The following is a 17,646-nucleotide window of genomic DNA, read 5'->3' as shown; positions in this document are numbered from 1 at the left end:
TTTTTAAGATTTATTTATTTATTTGAAGGCAGAGTTACAGAGAGGCAGAGAGAGCAAGCAAGCGAGGTTTTCCATCTGCTGGTTCACTCCCCAGATGGCCACAATGGCCAGAGCTGGGCCGATCTGAAGCCAAGAGCCAAAAGCTTCTTGCATGTCTGGAAGCAGGGGCCCAAGGACTTGGGCCATCTTCCACTGCTTTCCCAGGCCATAGCAGAGAGCTGGATCAGAAGTGGAGCAGCCGGGACTCGAACTGGTGCCCATATGGGATGCTGACACTGCAGGTGGTGGCTTTACCTGTTACGCCACAGTGCTGGCCCCTGGTGTGTGTCTTATTTTATTCTTTAAACAGGCCAGATTTTGCAGGTAAAAATGTCTTTCACAATTAAGTTGAAAGAGACAAGGCAGTGGAGACACAGGTGTAACCCAGGGAGCTTGATCGTGAAGGGGAGAGGCGAGCCAAGCAGCAGGTGCAGGAGGATGTGGGAGGATCACTGGAAAGATGGAGAAGCCAGGAGGAATCAGAAGCTATGGACAGGGTAGCCTTTCTGGAGAGTCTTCCTCTGTTTCATCAGTGGGCACAGGGGTTGGATGTTGTGGAGCAGGAAGTTAGGAAGCCTCTTGGGACGCCTGCATCCCTTATTTGGTGAGCCCGGGATTGAGTCCTGCCTCTCTTTTCTTTCTTTCTTTTTTTTTTTTCTTTTCTTTTTTTAATTTTTTTTGAAAGGCAGAATTAGACAGTGAAGCCGGCACGATCCAAAGCCAGGAGCCAGGTGCTTCCTCCTGGTCTCCCATGGGGTGCAGGGCCCAAGCACTTGGGCCATCCTCCACTGCCCTCCCAGGACACAGCAGAGAGCTGAACTGGAAGAAGAGCAACCGGGACAGCATCCGGCTCCCCGACCGGGACTAGAACCCGGTGTGCCGGCGCTGCAGGCGGAGGATTAGCCTAGTGAGCCGTGGCGCCGGCCTCCTGCCTCTCTTTTCAATCCAGCTCCCTGCTAATGCATCCTGGGAGGCAGCAGGTGATGGTCAAGTCTCTGGGTCCCTGTCACTCACGTGGGAGATCCAGAAGGAGTTCCTGGCTCTGGGCTTCAACCTGGCCCAGCCCCAGCTGCTGTAGCCATTTTGGGGAATGAACCAGTGGATGAAAGATCTCTCTCTCTCTCTCTCTCTCTCTCTCTCTCTCTCTTTGCCTTCCAAATAAATAAAAGTAAACTTTAAAAATAAATAATATTTTTAAAATGGGGGCGAAGGGAATGAGTGATGGACTCAGCCGTGGGGGCGGCTACAGGCTTTTCTGAAGCCCTGTGTTCTCTGTAGGAAGGCGGCCTGCACAGGGCGGTGGGGTGGTCAGAAATGGCAGCCCTGGGCATGGGGTCCCGCCGGGGAGGCATGCATAATCCAGGTGCTAGACCGAGAGCTTTTTATATGTAGTTTTCCATGTGCTCCTCCCATCAAGATGAGGAGCTGTGCACTTTCTCCTGCTGCCCATTTTTCAGGGCCACCGGGACAAACACCACAGGCCGGCTGATTCCAACGGCAGGAAGGCATGGTCTCCCACCTCCGGAGTGGGGAAGGCCACGATCAAGGCAGCCAGGTCTCTCCTTGGCCTGTGGAGGGCGCCCTCTCGCTATGTTCACGTGGGCGCCCCCTGCGCGCGCACATCCCCGCGCCCCTCGCTGAGCCCTTTTCATAGAGACACCACTCGGATCGGATTAGGGCCCCACGCTGATGGTCTCATTTTAGCGCAGTCACCTCGGTAAATAGTCACACTCCGGGGTGCTGGGGAAGGGGGTGTGGAGGGGCGATTCAGGCCAAATGATGCCCAGCGGGGAGGAGGTCGTGGAAACGCAGTGAAGTCAGAGTCAGAGCCGAAGGGAAAGGCCAGCCAACCGCAGGGGCCAACGGCCTACCCTTCCACCACTAAACACAGCCCTGCCCCCGGAAGAGTGCAGAACGATGGCGAAGGTCTTTTGGAGACCGTGAAATAGAGAAGTAACAGTACGCGACTCTTCCCGAGCTTGGCTGACCCGTCCCCCACACCACAGAATGGAGCTGGGCACTCCAGTGTCCAGGCTGGACCGGCCTCTAGTAGGGACCTTTTGAAAATCTGAGCACTAAGCACAAAGACTGGAATCTTTGGCTAAAATGGCGGGGGACGGCCAACAATTTAGCATCAGCTGAAACCCACTGTCCTTGTTCCTTTTTGGAGGAACCTGGTGGGGTCCATCCCGGGCCAAGAAGCGTGACACCTGCTGGGCTCTGGGGATGAGCGAGGGCGGGACCTTCCTCTTTCCTTATGTGGTCCCCTGCTGCCCTCTGCTGGTCAGCTGTGGCAACACTCAGGAATCGGTTGATGATGGGCAGCGTCCATAACCCGCAGGTCTCCCGGGGAACAGAGAGGAATCCACAGGAGTCAGACTGGAGTGTGTTTACCGCCTCCCCCCACACGCGCGCATTTAGGACCAACGGTCCCCACATGCGCGCATTTAGGACCAACGGCACAGGTGAAGTTCCCTCTCGTGTTTTGTAACTATGGAGGGTTTTAAAAACGTGCTTAGGATCTTTTCATCTTGTTACACCTGCTACCTTCTCACAAGTGATGCTCCCAAGGGTCCCGAATATGAGAATTAGAACGCAACTTCTGACGGTTTCACAGAACATGGGTTCTGCAGTCCGTGCTTTCCACAGCTGCGGACTCACTGTGTGCTTGAAAAGATGTTTTCTCAACATTCTAAAGCTACGATCTCCTGTGGGATAGCCCAGGGACCCCTCCATTGGGTTACAGCTCTTTTGAAAAATAATTATTTTCATCTTCAGTATGAATTTTTATTAGAACAAAATCATTGGTTCATGCTTTCAGAAACTTCACTTTGCAATACACACACACACACATATACATGCATGTTTTGGGGGGAGATGCTCAAAAATCAAACAGGAGCCTGACCCTTGGAGAAGCTCTGAGGGCCAGAAGAGCTGGAGGCTCCCGCTTGGCGGAGCAGCTGCTCAGCGTGCACCGCTGTGTGGGCCTCGGGCCCTCCTTACGCAGTTACCAGAACATTCCCGAAGAAAGCAGGTCACGTCACCACGCCCTCTGCTCCCAGGAGAGGGCCAAAGTCACGCGGCCCATCTCAGATCACAACCCTGCCTCGTCGCCCGCTGGGCAGGGCCAGGTGACCTGAGACCTGCAGGCCTGTCTGTAGCCACCCTGCCCTTCCGCTGTGTGCATTTTCACCTGCCGGGACCCTTGCGGGACCCCAGCTCCACGCTTCAGGAGTCACTGTGTGGATCTCTTCGTGGCTCACTTCTCGTCCCCACCACCAGGCGGCGTCATCCCCGTCCGGTCAGCGCTCGCTCCGCGCTGTCGCCGCAGTGTCCAGGGAGCATTTCTCTGTGAGCGAGTGAGTGAATGAGGCGCACAACGGATGTACGGAGGGGTGCGTGACACCGAGGTCGCTCCACGCGGATCCCAGACCAAGTCCGCTCCATATGCGGGAGGAAGGTTCCATCCCTGCCCCAAAGACAGCGCTGCGGCCAGCAGCCCGCAGCCCGCGGCAGGCCGAGCTGCCCTTTGGTCCTTGGCTTTCACAAGTCATGGGAATGCCTTCTGTGTTTGCAGCAGACTCGGGCAGGGACAGAGCACAGGCCACTGCCACTGCCAGGCGACCCGAGCCCGAGCAAGGGACAAGGAACAGCACGGGTGACCGGTTACTGGCTCAGAACCTGTGCCTCGGGGACGGTGGCTGAGCGCCGTCCCCAAGAGAGGTAGCGAGGGCCGCAGTGCCACCAGCTGGCTGCTGGCCCGGTTCTCCGCCCCGACGCCATCTCCCGGGGCCGGGGAAGGATGGCGCCCGAGGGCGGCGTGCCAGGGCGGCCTCAGGGCGGGCCGAGCTGGGGGTTCTTGAGGAAGGCGGCCAGCTTTTGGGCCACGGCGTCCAGCTCGCTGGCGCTGGCCCCGCGGAGGAGGTTGGTGTTGCGGACGAAGTAGTGTTTCAGGAAGTGCTGGCTCACGCACTTGTGCAGCTTCCTCACCAGGCGCAGGAGCGCCGTGCCGAAGCCCTGCCAGTCCTTGGGGTGCGGGTACTTCTCGCAGGTCCAGAAGAGCACCGTCTGCGGGAGGGAGAGGCGCGGTGAGCCGCGGTCACAGCAGCAGAGACAATGGCCCAGTGGCCGGGGAAGGCGCAGGGGACCCGCCCTGAGCTCCAACCTCAGCTGGGCCCTCCGTCCTCCTGGCCTTCCAAGGATGGCCAGGGGCCCTCTCTCTGCAGCACCCCACTCCCAGGGGATGCCAGGGACAGTAGAAACCCTCACCCTGCCAAGCCCCACTGGCTGCACCTGCCCCCTCCCGGCTGAGACTGATCCCTCCCCGGGCTCTCAGGCCCCCACCTCCCAGGAGCTGACTGCGCTCTGCTTAGTGCCCTTCCACCTGTTCAAAGCTCCCTCGCCTCCCTCCTGCCCTGCACCTCCCTGGTGCAGCCAGCTCCATCGTTTGTCCTCACTTCCTCTCCTGCCATTCCCTGCCTCAATCCACTCCCTGGAGGCGCAGGCCAGGCCCCGCCCTTCTCTTCCCCGCATCCACTCTCCAGCTCTATGTTCCTTCTATGACTGACTAACCGACCGACTGACCCGGGCTCCAACTCCCGCCCGCGCAGGGGAGGGGCCCAGCACTCCAGCTGGGACTTGGCCTCCGACCTCCTGGCCTTGTGTGTCTCCTGGATCTGAGTCTCAGCCTGTCCCCATCGAACTCCCAGTCTTTCCTCACAAACCGGATGGGCCACCAGACTCGCCTCTCCAGCCGGTTATGCGAGACACAGACCCAGGAGCCATCCTTCTCGTCACCTCCCACCCCAACCAGGTCCTGCTAATCCTCCTGCCTGCATTTCTCAAGTCCGTGCACGTATCTTCATCTCCAGCGTCACCATGCTCTTCCACGACAACACGGAACCTTGCCCAGGCCTCTGCAGTGGCCATCCAGCCAATCTGCGCCGGTTCTTACCACCAGCCACTCCGTCCCTTCCCCCTGCCCCTCCACAGCCACTATGATCCTGGTGAATCTGAATCTGCGTTCTCTCTGCTCTCAACTACTGCAAAATCTTCCCCATTTAATCCTTCATATGGTTTGGTCCATAAGGTTTGGTTCCTCTTGCCAAAGGCACCAAGAACGTCCTAAAGAGAGGGCGGTCTACTCTAGAAATGGATATTCATAGTCGGAAGAATGGAACTGGATCCCCGCTTCTGACTGTATGCAAAATTACTCAAAATAGACCAAAGACGTATACGGGAGACCTGAAACTACCCAGAGAACACACAGAAGAAGCACTGCAAGACACTGGCACAGGCAAAGATGTTGCTGGTTAGGTCCCCACAGCACAGGCAGCAAAAACTAAAAGTGGACAAATGGTTTCATAGCGCATAGAAACTGTACAAGAAAGGAAACCAGCAACGTAGTGAACAGTCAGCTTACAGAACGGGAGCAGATACTTGCCGACCGCACATCTGATGAGAGATTAATGGTCAGAACTCAACAGCAAAAAATAAATAAATAAATAAACGATGGGACTCAAAGACAGCAAGTCATCTAAGTAGACGCTTTTCAAAAGAAGCTAGAGAAATGGTCACTAAGTGTAGAGAAAATGCTCAGCATCGCCACTTGTCAGGGAATGCAAACCAACAACACAACAACAGAGCAGGCACGTGGCCTGGGGATCAGCCACTGCCATTGGGATGTCCACACCCCATCTTAGAGCGCCAGGCTACAATGCCTGTCGCCAGCTCCCAACTCTAGCTTCCTGCTAATGCAGACCCAGGGAGGCAGCAGTGACAGCTCAAGTCACCGGGTCCTGGCCTCCCTTGTGGGAGACCTGCACTGAATTCCCTGTTCCCAGATTCCGCCCCACCGGCTGCTGCAGAAATATGGGAAGTAAATCAGTGGATGGAAGTCCTCTCTCTCTCTCTCTCTCTCTCTCTCTGCCCTGTGTGTGTGTGTGTGTATCTGCTTTGCTGTCTTTGTCTCTCATGTAGACAAATGAAAAATTGTTTTCATAAACAAGATACAACGTAATATCCTCTTGAACAGCTGTTATCAAAAAGACAAAAGATAAATGCTGGCAAGGACATGGAGAAGGGGGAACTCTCAGCCATACTACTCGTGGGAACATGAATTACTGCAGCCGTCACAGAGACCGTGTAAAGGTTCCTCAAAACAACAGAAAACAGCAGGACCACCATACGGACCAGCAATCTCACTGCTGGGAATACATCCAAAGGAAGCAAGGACAGCGTCTCAAAGAGCCCCCTGCACGCCCAGGTTCCTTGCAGCACTGTTCACCATAGAGAAGATAAAGAATGAGCCCAGGTGCCCACTGACAGGTGAAAGGGTAGAGAAGACCTGTGATAGACAGGATGGAACACAGCCATAAAGAGGAATGAAATCCTGGCGTGCGCAGCAGTGCGGACGGAACCGGAGCATGCCATGTTCGGTGAACGAGCCAGACACAGGACAAACACTGCACGTCTTCTCCTGTGTGCAGACGTAGAACAGTGGTCCCCAGGGAGTGGGCAGGGTAGGGGGCAGGCAGGATAACCAATAGCAAACCCTCGTTAGACAGGAAGAGAAGTTCTGGGGTTCCACAGGCCAGCAGGTGCCTGTGGATTTACAGCAAGTTATTATTTATTTCCAAATATAGCTGGGAGAGTCCAAAGCTCCCCTCACAGAGGAAAACAAGGAAACACTAATCACCCCGATTTGATCATTACACATTGCATATATGAATCGAATTAGGCTGTACCCCATCAATGCATACAAATGTGTGTCAATGTACAATATCAAGGAATTATCACTGATATACACAAAAAGAAAGGGAGGAGGATGTTGGGTCTCAAGAGGTGGGGAGTGGAGGAGAGAAAAGAGGGACAGAAAAGGGAAGGGACACAGAGGATGTGTTGCCCTGCGCAAGGTGCGGTGGACACACACATGGCCTGAGGCTGCACATTGCCGAAGTGAATCCCAGGTTGTGGGAGGCCCCTAGGCAGACCGTGCCCCCTCTCAAATTGATCTCACACACTCGCCATCAGCGTGGCCACAAGGGGGCGCCGCGGCTCACCTGCAGGTGGTGGGCCGTGATGACCGGCCGCCTCCCTGGACACCAGACGTCCTCCTTCAGCTGCCTCAGGACCTGGAAGCACTTCCGGCGGCAGCCCCCGTCCTCGTCCAGCTGCTGCAGCAGCACCTGCTCGGCCTGCAGGAAGCTCAGGTGCCAGTGGTAACTTGAGCAGGCCAGCAGGTTGAACCCAAACGACTGCGGGGGGTGGAGAGACAGGGCGGAGGAGTGAGGCGGCGGCTTGCCCACACCAAAAGCCATTCCGGGAGCAGGCCTCCAGCCTGGGGAACCCACTACCAGAAAGGCGGGTGCCTCCTACAAGGCGACAGTACGACCCCCTTTGAGGAAGACACAAGCCGGCCTGGGTGGGGCCACTGGCAGGAGAAGGCTCCGCCTGCGTTCTCTGCAGCAGATCACCTAGAGCTTGCATCAGAACCTCCCCCAGGGCAGCCAGAGCACAGGCTGCCTGCCGGGCCCTGCACGGAGCCCCACGCAGACTCCGCAGGGCCAGCGCGGGGCCCTGGACCCTGCATTTCTACCAACTTCTCAGGTGCCGCCGCTGCTAGTGCAGGCCGAACTCTGAGAGGCAGTGACCTGGTGACAGCGCTAACACTGTGCCTGGGCAGCTGCTGGGGTCTCTGCACGGGGGAGCTGGGCCCCACCCCACTCCTACCTTGATGCACCCCACTTTCTCCGGGGAGGGCCAGCGCTTCAGACACCGAGGCCACTGGGCTTTCTGGGACCAGGCGGTGGGGATCTCCACCATGGGTGCCAGCTCCACTTCCACTTGGCAGGCGGACGTTTCCACGGCAACCCAGACTGCAGCGCGGTTGGCCAGCAGGCTGACCTTACCTGCGGGGTGATGAGCACAGGGCTGGTGAGAAGGGACAGCCTCGCCCCACACAGCGTTCAGGGCAGGGAGTGTGGGGTCAGGGCTCCATCCAGCTTAACCCGACGGTGCGCCCTGTGTGAGCATCCCGGGAATCCTCAGGGCGGGCGGGCTCTCCTCTCCCCACCGCCCCCAGCCTTTTATATCTTTCTTTTACATCAATTCATTCTTTTCAGAAGGGCAACTGAAAGGGAGAGTTAGGGAATAAGAAGCAGAGGATTCGCTCCTGCGAAATGAACTCTAGCGGTTCGACAGCCTTCTCCCTTCCACCCAGGCGCCTGGCTGTTGGAAATGCAGGGATGGCCAGTGCTGTTTTACTTGTCTTCACCCACAGTTCTGACACTGTCTGAGGACAGCCTGCGTCCCCTTATTTAGCCACATGCCCTTGGTGGAGCTTGGCTGACCTGTTCTCCTATCCAAGCTCCAGTCTCTTAGGTGGCATGGTATTTGCTCCCATCATCCACTAAGCCAGACCAGCCGCAGACGTATTTATCATCATCAGCCCCTGTAATCATGAAACACGTCAAAGCCTGTCAAGGCCATTGTTTAAAGGGCGCAGGGCGCGCCAAAAAGCCCCTCCCTGCCTTGATTTCTAACCAGGCAACGAGAGGGAGAGAGAATGAGTGTATCTGGAGGTCTTCCACTCCCGGTCCCAGACTGTCCTCAGCTCACATTTCTTCTCTCAAATGATCCAGTCCTTTCGGTTTGTTTGCCTTCACTGCCGATAAAGACAAACTGTCTTGAATCTGAGATCTATTATCTTGTTTTCCCTTGATCGCAGGAGCACACGAGAGCTCCCTGATTGTGTGAGGCTGTATGAAAGGAGAACACGATTCTCAAGGCGGCTGGGGTGGGACGGAGGGCTTCTGTCTGCATCCCATCCAGGACCGGGCGGCTCTCTGGCACCTGCCCACCATCTGTCTAAAGCACCTGGCCAACCTGGCCTGGCCTGAATCTCGCGTTTGCACTTTCACTGTTGACAATGTCGCAAAGCACTCGAGGCGAGCAAGTGCCGGAGCCAGCCTGCCTGGCCCACACCCTGCTTCTGCACCTAGATTTGCTGCCTGGATGTGTGGCCTTTGGCAAGCCACGCCATCTCTCTAAGCCTCAGTTTTCTCGCCTGCAAAATAGGGAGAAAAAGAATCCGTACTCTAGGGCTGCTATGAGGATTAAATAATCTGTGAAGGCGTCCTCTGTATAAAAATTCGTTACACATGAAGGATTGCCAGTATGGACTTTGCCAGAAACATTCAGTCTAGACAAACACAAGTACAAGTGCATCCTTTTCTACCACAGAGGTGTGAACTGCTCGTCCCCTCACTATGGAGCAGGCATGGGTCTCACACTTGGATGCGTGTGCAAGCGCTCCTCTCTCCTCTTGGGGGCTGCACCGTAGTCCCCTAGGCAGAGGCAGCAAAGTTTACTTCACCAGGTGTCCTTTGTAAGCCACTGAGATTATTTCTAGAGCTGGAATTGCCGAATCGCCAAGTAAACACATTGTAAAGAAAAAAAAAAATAGACAAACTACCCGCTAAAAACAAGGCATCGGCCGGCGCCGTGGCTTAACAGGCTAATCCTCCGCCTTGCGGCGCCAGCACACCGGCTTCTAGTCCCGGTCGGGGCGCTGGATTCTGTCCTGGTTGCCCCTCTTCCAGGCCAGCTCTCTGCTGTGGCCCGGGAAGGCAGTGGAGGATGGCCCAAGTCCTTGGGCCCTGCACCCGCATGGGAGACCAGGAGAAGCACCTGGCTCCTGGCTTCGGATCAGCGAGATGCGCTGGCCACAGCGGCCATTGGAGGGTGAACCAATGGCAAAAAGGAAGACCTTTCTCTCTGTCTCTCACTATCCACTCTGCCTGTCCAAAAAAAAAAACAAAAAAAAACCAAAAATCAAAAAACGATGCATCAAGAATTTCGGGGAATAAATGAGAAGATCTGTTTTGCCCCGCCCCGCTCTGAACCCACTCACGCTTTTCCTCTCCGCCAATCTGCCAGGTATTTTCATGTACGCTCCTGGAAATACACACTGCATGGAGCATTCTTCCGATTTTTATCAGCCATCTATTTTTTGTGTGTGTGATTCTTTTGTTGTACTTTCATTATTTCCATTGGTCAACTCATCTTTTTTCTTCTTGGTTTATGAATGTCCTTTTTTATCCATCAGAATATGAGCCACTGTTTGCAGTTTGCAGTTCACCTTTTCACCTTGTATGACCACAAGGGGTGTGTGTGTGTGTGTGTGTGTGTGTGACATGCATCTGCTTCACTATACAGTAGTTTAAAATCTGGGGGCTAGCAAACAGAACCGGTCTTTTTGGCTTCCGGATTTTGAGTCTTGGTGCCACTCAGCAGTGTCCAGTGGCAGTCAGACGGAGGGTGCAGAAGAAGATGCAGATAAAGCTCTGGGGCTTGTGAAAAACATGCAATATTTTAAAAGTACACTTCGGCTTCGAAGCCACCACCCTGGACAGCGTGCATAGCCCTGTGCCCGAGCAGTGATCTACTTAAATGCTTCGAGTGTCTGCTGAGTACGAATTCCACTCTTCCCTGTGTCCCAGTAGAAAAGAAAGCAAAATGAGCTACTTCACATTATGGGGATTAAACAGACGCAGGAAGCCCATGACAGCTGTCTCAGGTGACGTCCACATGGCTGAGAGCACACGGAAAGCGCCACCCATTTGCTCCGTGCTGGTCCCTGATCAGCTCACCTGAGAGGTGACAGGTTCTGATGGCATTCTCCACCAGCTTCCGGAACACCTGCAGGACCTTGGCGGGCACGATGTCCCCCTCAATGTTCACGTCGGCCTCATGCCACTGCCACAGGCTCTTCATAAACTGCTCCACCGCCAGCCATTGCTGCAGGCCCTCGGGGTCCCGCAAGGGGCAGGGGAGCCTGGTGCCCTGCAGGGTGTAGTACCGCCAGCGCTGCTCCCTGGCCTCCCGGTACCCAGCCAGGCCTCTCACCGGGACGGTGACGAGGAAGTGGCTGGGGGCCAAAACCTAGGATCAGGAGAGAAAGCAACTTAAGTTCACAGGCTTGGAGGTTGTCAGAGGCCTCGGGGAGCTGACCTGTGGAGCCAGGCAGCTCACGGACCACTCACAGCTCAGCAATGTGATGAGGTGGACAGAGAGCGAGACATGGATGTTGCAAGAGGATTCGGTCTTTGTTCTACCAGGAACCCACTGTGATGCTGGGGGCAGGGAAATTCACCTGCTGGGGCTGCTGGTTTCCTGAGTCACAGGTACAAAGACTGAAACAGACTTGGAACTCTGGGTGGGGGGTAGATCACAAGGCTGGCCCCACTATCTTGTTTTCAACACAAGGTTTTTAACAGGCAAGAGTGAGGTCATTTCTCTGAGAATGGCTTTTGTGCATACTTCAGTCTTGCGTAAAGGCAGGTGGTCACGCCCTGCCCCGGGCCCTCCTGCTGGGTGGGATCCTCAGCAGGAGAGGATGGCAAGGCTGCCCTGTGGTGTCTGAAGGACACGTCCACTTCCTTCCCCACCTGCAACCCACACACTGTCGCTTTCAACTACTTTGTCATCAGAGTCCTCAGTTCCGCCACCATGTCCTAATCTAAGTAGAGGCTTAATTAAGGAGTGTGCACTTTACTGAGCTTTAGGCATTACAATTCAATGTGCTTGGACTCAGACGCCTTGGTGTGAGTGCTGGCTCTAGTGTGGCCTGATCAAGCCATTTACTTCTCTAAGGCTGGTTTTTAGCAGCTAGGAATGAGATAGCTGCTATGAAATGAGGCAGCAAATGGTAAGACGAAGAGCAACTGCAGAAATAGGAAGCCTTATTAGATTCTTAGAGGGGGGAGCACCTGTCATATGCCAAGTTCCACCCATCCAATGTCCTTGATCTGCTGGTAGGCACTTGGAGTCAGTGAGCCTTGCTTACCTTAATGTTCCCATTGTGGGTATCACAGTAAGGCACAGCTTGAAATCTAATGTCTTGGTGGCTGATTTCTGTGGTCAGACGGTGGACAACTTTCTGCACCTCCTCCACAGTCTGGGAAACCTGCTGGCGCCTCAGGTCTACCTGGATGGAAGAGATCAGCTAAGATGGTTATTTCCTGGGTGGGCCCTGAGACACAGGCATCAGGAAGTGACAAGACAGGGGCACAGAACTAGGGGCTGGAGGAGTCCAGGGCACAGATCTTGCTCTCCCAGAACTCCGGGGCAGATGCAGTAGGTCTGACTCCGATGGAGACATCTGTCCGTGCTCAATGTTCTCTTCTGAGAGGGACGCATTCGTTCAGTATTTATCTAGTTCCCACCACAGGCAGGTGCGGGACCAGGTGCTAGGGAAAACTAGTAATCAAGGCAATAGCAAACAAGATAAAGAGACTTGCTCTCTATTGAAAATATACCTGATATTGCACCATACACACACACACACACACACAGACACCTTCCTACAAGTTGCATGGGAAACAAGGAGGATAAAGGACTAGAGAACAGAAGGACTTCTAGAAAAGGTGCCCAGGGGAGGCCTTCCTTCCCCCAAGGAGCTGGTGTTTGAAGGAGCCAAGCAGACAACTTGAGAGGGCAGACTCCCAGGCTTCTCACACAAGGGTCGCAGGGCAGGCCACCGTGGTCGGAGGCTGGCAAAGGAAAAGGCAAATGATCGGATGTGAACTTGGAAAGGACAGCAGGGGCCAGACCAACACGAAGGGATTCGTGAACCGTGGTGAGACCATAGGATGGCCTACCACACCTCTCACCAGGCTGCTGAGCGTTCAACAGTCTCACGTGGGTAAACACCCAGCAGATTGCTTCCCGCTGCTGTTGTCCATGAATGACGGCTCCCTTCGCCTCTTACCCCCTGCTATTGCTGCTGGATGCTTAAGAAAAGGCACACATTGGCCGGCGCCGCAGCTCACTTTGCTAATCCTCTGCCTGCGGCGCTGGCACACCGGGTTCTAGTCCCGGTCGGGGCGCCGGATTCTGTCCCGGTTGCCCCTCTTCCAGGCCAGCTCTCTGCTGTGGCCCGGGAGTGCAGTGGAGGATGGCCCAAGTGCTTGGGCCCTGCACCCCATGAGAGACCAGGAGAAGCACCTGGCTCCTGCCTTCGGATCAGCACAATGTGCCGGCCGCAGCACACCGGCCGCGGCGGCCATTGGAGGGTGAACCAACGGCAAAAAGGAAGACCTTTCTCTCTGTCTCTCTCTCTCTCTCTCTCACTAGCCACTCTGCATGTCAAAAAAAAAAAAAAAAAGAAGAAGAAGAAAAAGAAAAGGCACACATTGCCACATGGTGAGTCACTGAGAACTGGGAAGTTCCCATAGAAAACTGAACAGCAGTAAGATACTTGAAGTTTAGGGAAATCGATGTTTGTGAGAAACACAAGGAAGTGTTTTGTAAACTCTAGGAGGGACAGAGCAATCCAAGGGAAAAAAGACATGGGGGGATCCGCAAACTTCTTCTGAACTGGAAGATGCTCTTCGCTACAGTGCTCATTCACGGAGTTTGTTTGTTTGTTTGTTTCTTTCTTTCTTTCTTTCTTTCTTTCTTTTAAGATTTATTTATTTGAAACAGAGTTACACAGAGAGAGGAGAGGCAGAGAGACAGAGAGGTCTTCCATCTGCTGATTCACTCCCCAATTGGCCACAATGGCCGGAGCTGCACTGATCTGAAGCCAGGAGCTTCCTCCAGGTCTCCCACACAGGTGCAGGAGCCCAAGAATCTGGACCATCTTTCACTGCTTTCCCAGGCCATAGCAGAGAGCTGGACGGGAAGTGGAGCAGCCGGGACTTGAACTGGCACCCATATAGGATGCTGGCACTGCAGGCAGCGGCTTTACTCGCTACGCCATAGCACCGGCTATCCATCATCCATAGATTTTCATGAGCCTTCTGAGTCGGGAATGATGGCTATGTCTACATATTCTAGAGCAGGTATGAGATGCCCAGAAACTGATCAAGACAGTCATTCAAAAAAGCCCAAGTCCCAGAGAATTCTCATGTGTTTTCCTAATCTAAGCAACAACTAGTGAGTCACCAGGCCCACAGACTTCCCACTCAGCAGCGAACCAACTTTGTGTGTACCTGTGGGCATGGACTGCAAAAGTGAGTGTGGATCGACTTGCACATGTGTTGTATGTCACACACAGGGTCATTTCACAAAGAAACATTCATGGAGTGCCTGCTGTATACATGCTTGCCACTAATCCCACAATGAATGAGACAATGCAGCTGCCCACTGACAGCGGGGGTTGGGGTGATGGGGGAGACAGACACAGGTGTGGGCAGGCATCCTGGGGCTGGTTTGGGTGCCACTGAGTGCAGCAGAGACGGCTGAGCCAGCCAGCAGGCTGAGGCTTGTTTTATATGTGCAACCCCACACAGAGGACTGTCTTTGAAAATCAAGCCAATACTTCACAGATATCTAACACTACAATGAGTAATTAAAAAACAAACAAACCTAAGGGGAGGCTCCTGGTCCTAAAGAGCTCATAGCCTCTTAGAAAATATGTGACATACATAAAATTGTCTTCAACATCCCGGTGTCTCGCCTGACTTGAACATGGGGATCAAGTCTATTCTAGCTGCCAACGTCTTCTTTCTACTGCCAGCAGCCACCCACCGCCTGCACGCCTGTGATGTCCACCCCACTGCATTTGTCACGGGCGCAGGGGTCAAGAGTGCCCTCCTTGGACCCCTTTAACCTCTGGAGAGGCTGCATCCTCCAGCCTGTGCAACTGGGAGAGAAAAGATGACCACAGAGGGGAAGGGTATTTGCTGTGCCAAAAATAAAGGAAGGGCCTCTTCCAGGCTTATGATTATGGGTCCTCCCCAGTGTAGGACTCCCTTTATGTGCCACTTGCCCAATTTTTGTTGAACATCTGTTTCATGCTGATCTCTGAGCAGGCATGTTGTCAAGAGCTTTACAGATGGATGGGCAAGCAAGACAAATAAAGTAGGAATTGAACTCCTTGCAGTCCCGTGCTAGCTAGAGATCAGCACAGGATGTTATGGGGAACCCAAAAAAGCATTAGGTTGGAGACTGAGGGGCCTTAGTGGAGGCAGCATAGATTAGAGTTGCATCTTGAAAAGTTGGTAGGAGTTAGCTTGGAAGACAAAGGAACGAACATGGTTCTGGAAAGAGAAAACAGCAGGTATCAAGGCATGACGGGCGCAGGAGAGCTGTAGTGGTTCCAGTAATGCTGCTTGAGCAGAGATGGCCTTAGAGGAGGGCAGTGCACTGGGGGAACAGACAGCAAGAGGGCTTGAAAATTCAGGGAGATGCATTTCAAGAATGCTCGACAACTGTGTCTACTGGAATAGGATTGGTACGGTGGCGAACAGAGGGTGCTGGGTGTTGGGTTTGGAGCAAACAGGAGACACGCAGGTGAAGACAGAGACGAGCAACCCCTCCAAGAAGCTTGGCTATGGAAGCAAACACAACAAAATCAAGCAACGGCAGCACCAACAAGCTTTTCCAGGGACGCATAGGCTTGAACACTGTTACATGCTAAGAGAAGAGAGTCCCTGGAGAAGGAAGACTCGGCAAAGGGCAGGGCCACTGAGTCAGAGTTTCCCAGACTGAACCAGTCATGCAAATCCAGAGCGCTGGGTGAAGAGCTCACGCTGGCACGTCAGAAGGAAGGAAAGAAATAAAGTGCAGATGCAGGTAAGTGGGCGGGGAATGGTGGGAATCTGAGTGATTTCCTGTCTGGGACGGGATGTGCTGCCTGGGGTAGGACACGGGGCCAGGGGCTGAGCACAAGTGGAGAGCTGGAAGGAGGCGACAGCCTGTTCCAACAGCTTCCTAAGGGATGTAGGATTGCTTAGGCACAGGTGTAAAACTGGACAGGCAGTACCAAGACTCAGCTGTGGGTGGGCACATGAGCTGTGGGTAGCAAGGGGCTCAGCTGTGAGATGTTCTCCAGCACCTCTCAGTCCTCCAGAGGTAAGACGGGAGGCACTAGGGCTGGAGTTTGCTAGGCAAGAACAGGAGAGGACTAAAAGAGCAAAGGGGGTTTCAGTAGTGGGCTGTATTTTCCAGCCTGCATAGCAAATGCTTTGGCCAGCTTGGCAGGTTAGGGAACGTTGAGCCAGTTCAAGGATGGCAAATATGATCAGGTACAGTGGGAAGATGCAACATAAGATACTTAGAAGTAATACAAGATGAGGCACTTAGAGCAGCACAGTTAGAGTGGTTAGCTTCTCAGAATGTGTTCAAGATCAAGGCTAACTCCCCAGATCTTCCAAGTCCACTGGTGTGATCCCACAGAACTTCAATGCCAGTAACACAGTGATGACTGTGCACAGCACATGTGTTTCCTGAGTTAACCAAGAGCCATCCTTTATACTGGCACACCCCTAAATCATTCCTAACAGATAAAAGCCCAAGAGAAGGGGCCAGAGGGGAGGAGACACAACACCCATGATAAGCAGCCTGTTGGAAAGTTTGTCATTGTAAATGTCTTCACGTGGTGCCGGCATTTGAGCTGGGATTTTCTTGGTGGCAAGGACAAGATCACACACATTCTGGGAGACACCTATAATTTTCCATCATTACACAAGGTCATTGGCTCATCTTTATGATCTGTTTTGACTTCCAAAGGTGAAAGTCAGGATAAGGGAATGCATTTTTTGGGACCGAGAGCCACACACGCTGGATTTGATTTTCTTCTTCTTCCATCTCTTCTGCTGACATTTAGACTCGAGATGGTGGAATGGGAAGAGATCTCTGAAGCTGGTGTGTGTGGCGTCACCTCACAGAGGCCTAGAGCAGCGAGGTGGCCCTGCTAACATCACAGCAGCAGTTAGAAGTAAAACTGAAAGGAATGCCCAGGTTGTCCAACCTACCTCACCACCACACTGCGCCACAGCACCAGGTCCAGAGGCACCACAAGCGATACCACCTCTGACCTCATCCTGAACATACAAAAGCCCTTGGTGTGGAGTCAAGGCTTGCGAAGTCATGAGTTCAGAGGCACTGACTATTCTGGATGCACAAAGAGGCCAGACAACAGGGGATGGACAGTGAGGCGAGGCCTCTGTCTTGGATAAACCTGTGCCCACGGTGCCCGAGCCGAGGGAGTGGGGTGGAGCCTCCCGGTGGTGAGGTGAGCCACAGCCCCCTTTCTCCCCACATCTCTCGCTCTGAGCTCCACAGGGTCACGGTGCTACGCAGCAGCCCAGAAGCAGTTTATGCCCGGGGGTTTCCAGGCTCTGTCCCACGTACCTCTTGTTATACAACCTCACACTGCGAACCCAATCCGGCACCCGCTCTGTCTTCCCGCACTCCCACCTGACCACAAGCCTGCAGAGACAGCAAGAGGATTCCTCGGCAGGGTGGGGAACAGCAGGGCGCAGGGCCCGGGGCAGCTGTACGGAGCTCTACAGGTGTACACTGATCCCGGTAAAAGGATGAGGCCTGAGCACCAGCAGAGCCCAGACACAAGCCCAGCCCAGCCTCCCAAGGAGACAAGCCAAGTCCCCGTCGCGGTCTGAGAGGGAGCCTTGTCACCAATTTATGTCACGGCAAATCTTTGAAACAAATGTAAAGGGGCAAATGCAATAATTCAAGAAAACTGAATCAAAGCACATTAGGGGCAAACTTGAACCTCGGGTGTCCAAGTTTCACTCCCTTCTGAAGATCGGTGAACAAAGGTAGATTCTCCCCTTTCAAAGACTGCATTTGTAGATC

General features: G+C 54.0%; 1 protein-coding gene across 6 annotated transcripts in view; it reads right to left on the bottom strand.

The window, feature by feature from the left end:
- Positions 1 to 2,815: 2,815 nt before the first annotated feature.
- The window catches only part of MAB21L3 (mab-21 like 3), a 54,866-nt gene continuing 40,035 nt past the window's right edge, over positions 2,816 to 17,646 (bottom strand). For all 6 annotated transcript variants that reach the window (XM_062192034.1, XM_062192040.1, XM_062192038.1 and 3 more), the window contains exons 3-7: positions 11,888 to 12,028; positions 10,692 to 10,983; positions 7,771 to 7,949; positions 7,101 to 7,295; positions 2,816 to 4,107 (exon numbers count right to left, since the gene is read on the bottom strand). In XM_062192034.1, coding sequence (XP_062048018.1) covers positions 3,874 to 4,107; positions 7,101 to 7,295; positions 7,771 to 7,949; positions 10,692 to 10,983; positions 11,888 to 12,028 — 1,041 coding nt within the window. In that variant the 3' untranslated portion in view covers positions 2,816 to 3,873. The remainder of the gene's footprint in view (positions 4,108 to 7,100; positions 7,296 to 7,770; positions 7,950 to 10,691; positions 10,984 to 11,887; positions 12,029 to 17,646) is intronic.

Source organism: Lepus europaeus, chromosome 5 (genome assembly GCF_033115175.1).
Source record: "Lepus europaeus isolate LE1 chromosome 5, mLepTim1.pri, whole genome shotgun sequence".
NCBI classification, from domain to species: Eukaryota; Metazoa; Chordata; class Mammalia; order Lagomorpha; family Leporidae; genus Lepus; species Lepus europaeus.
The sequence above is the reverse complement of the archived record's forward strand: the minus strand, read 5'-3'. Positions and strand labels throughout refer to the sequence as shown.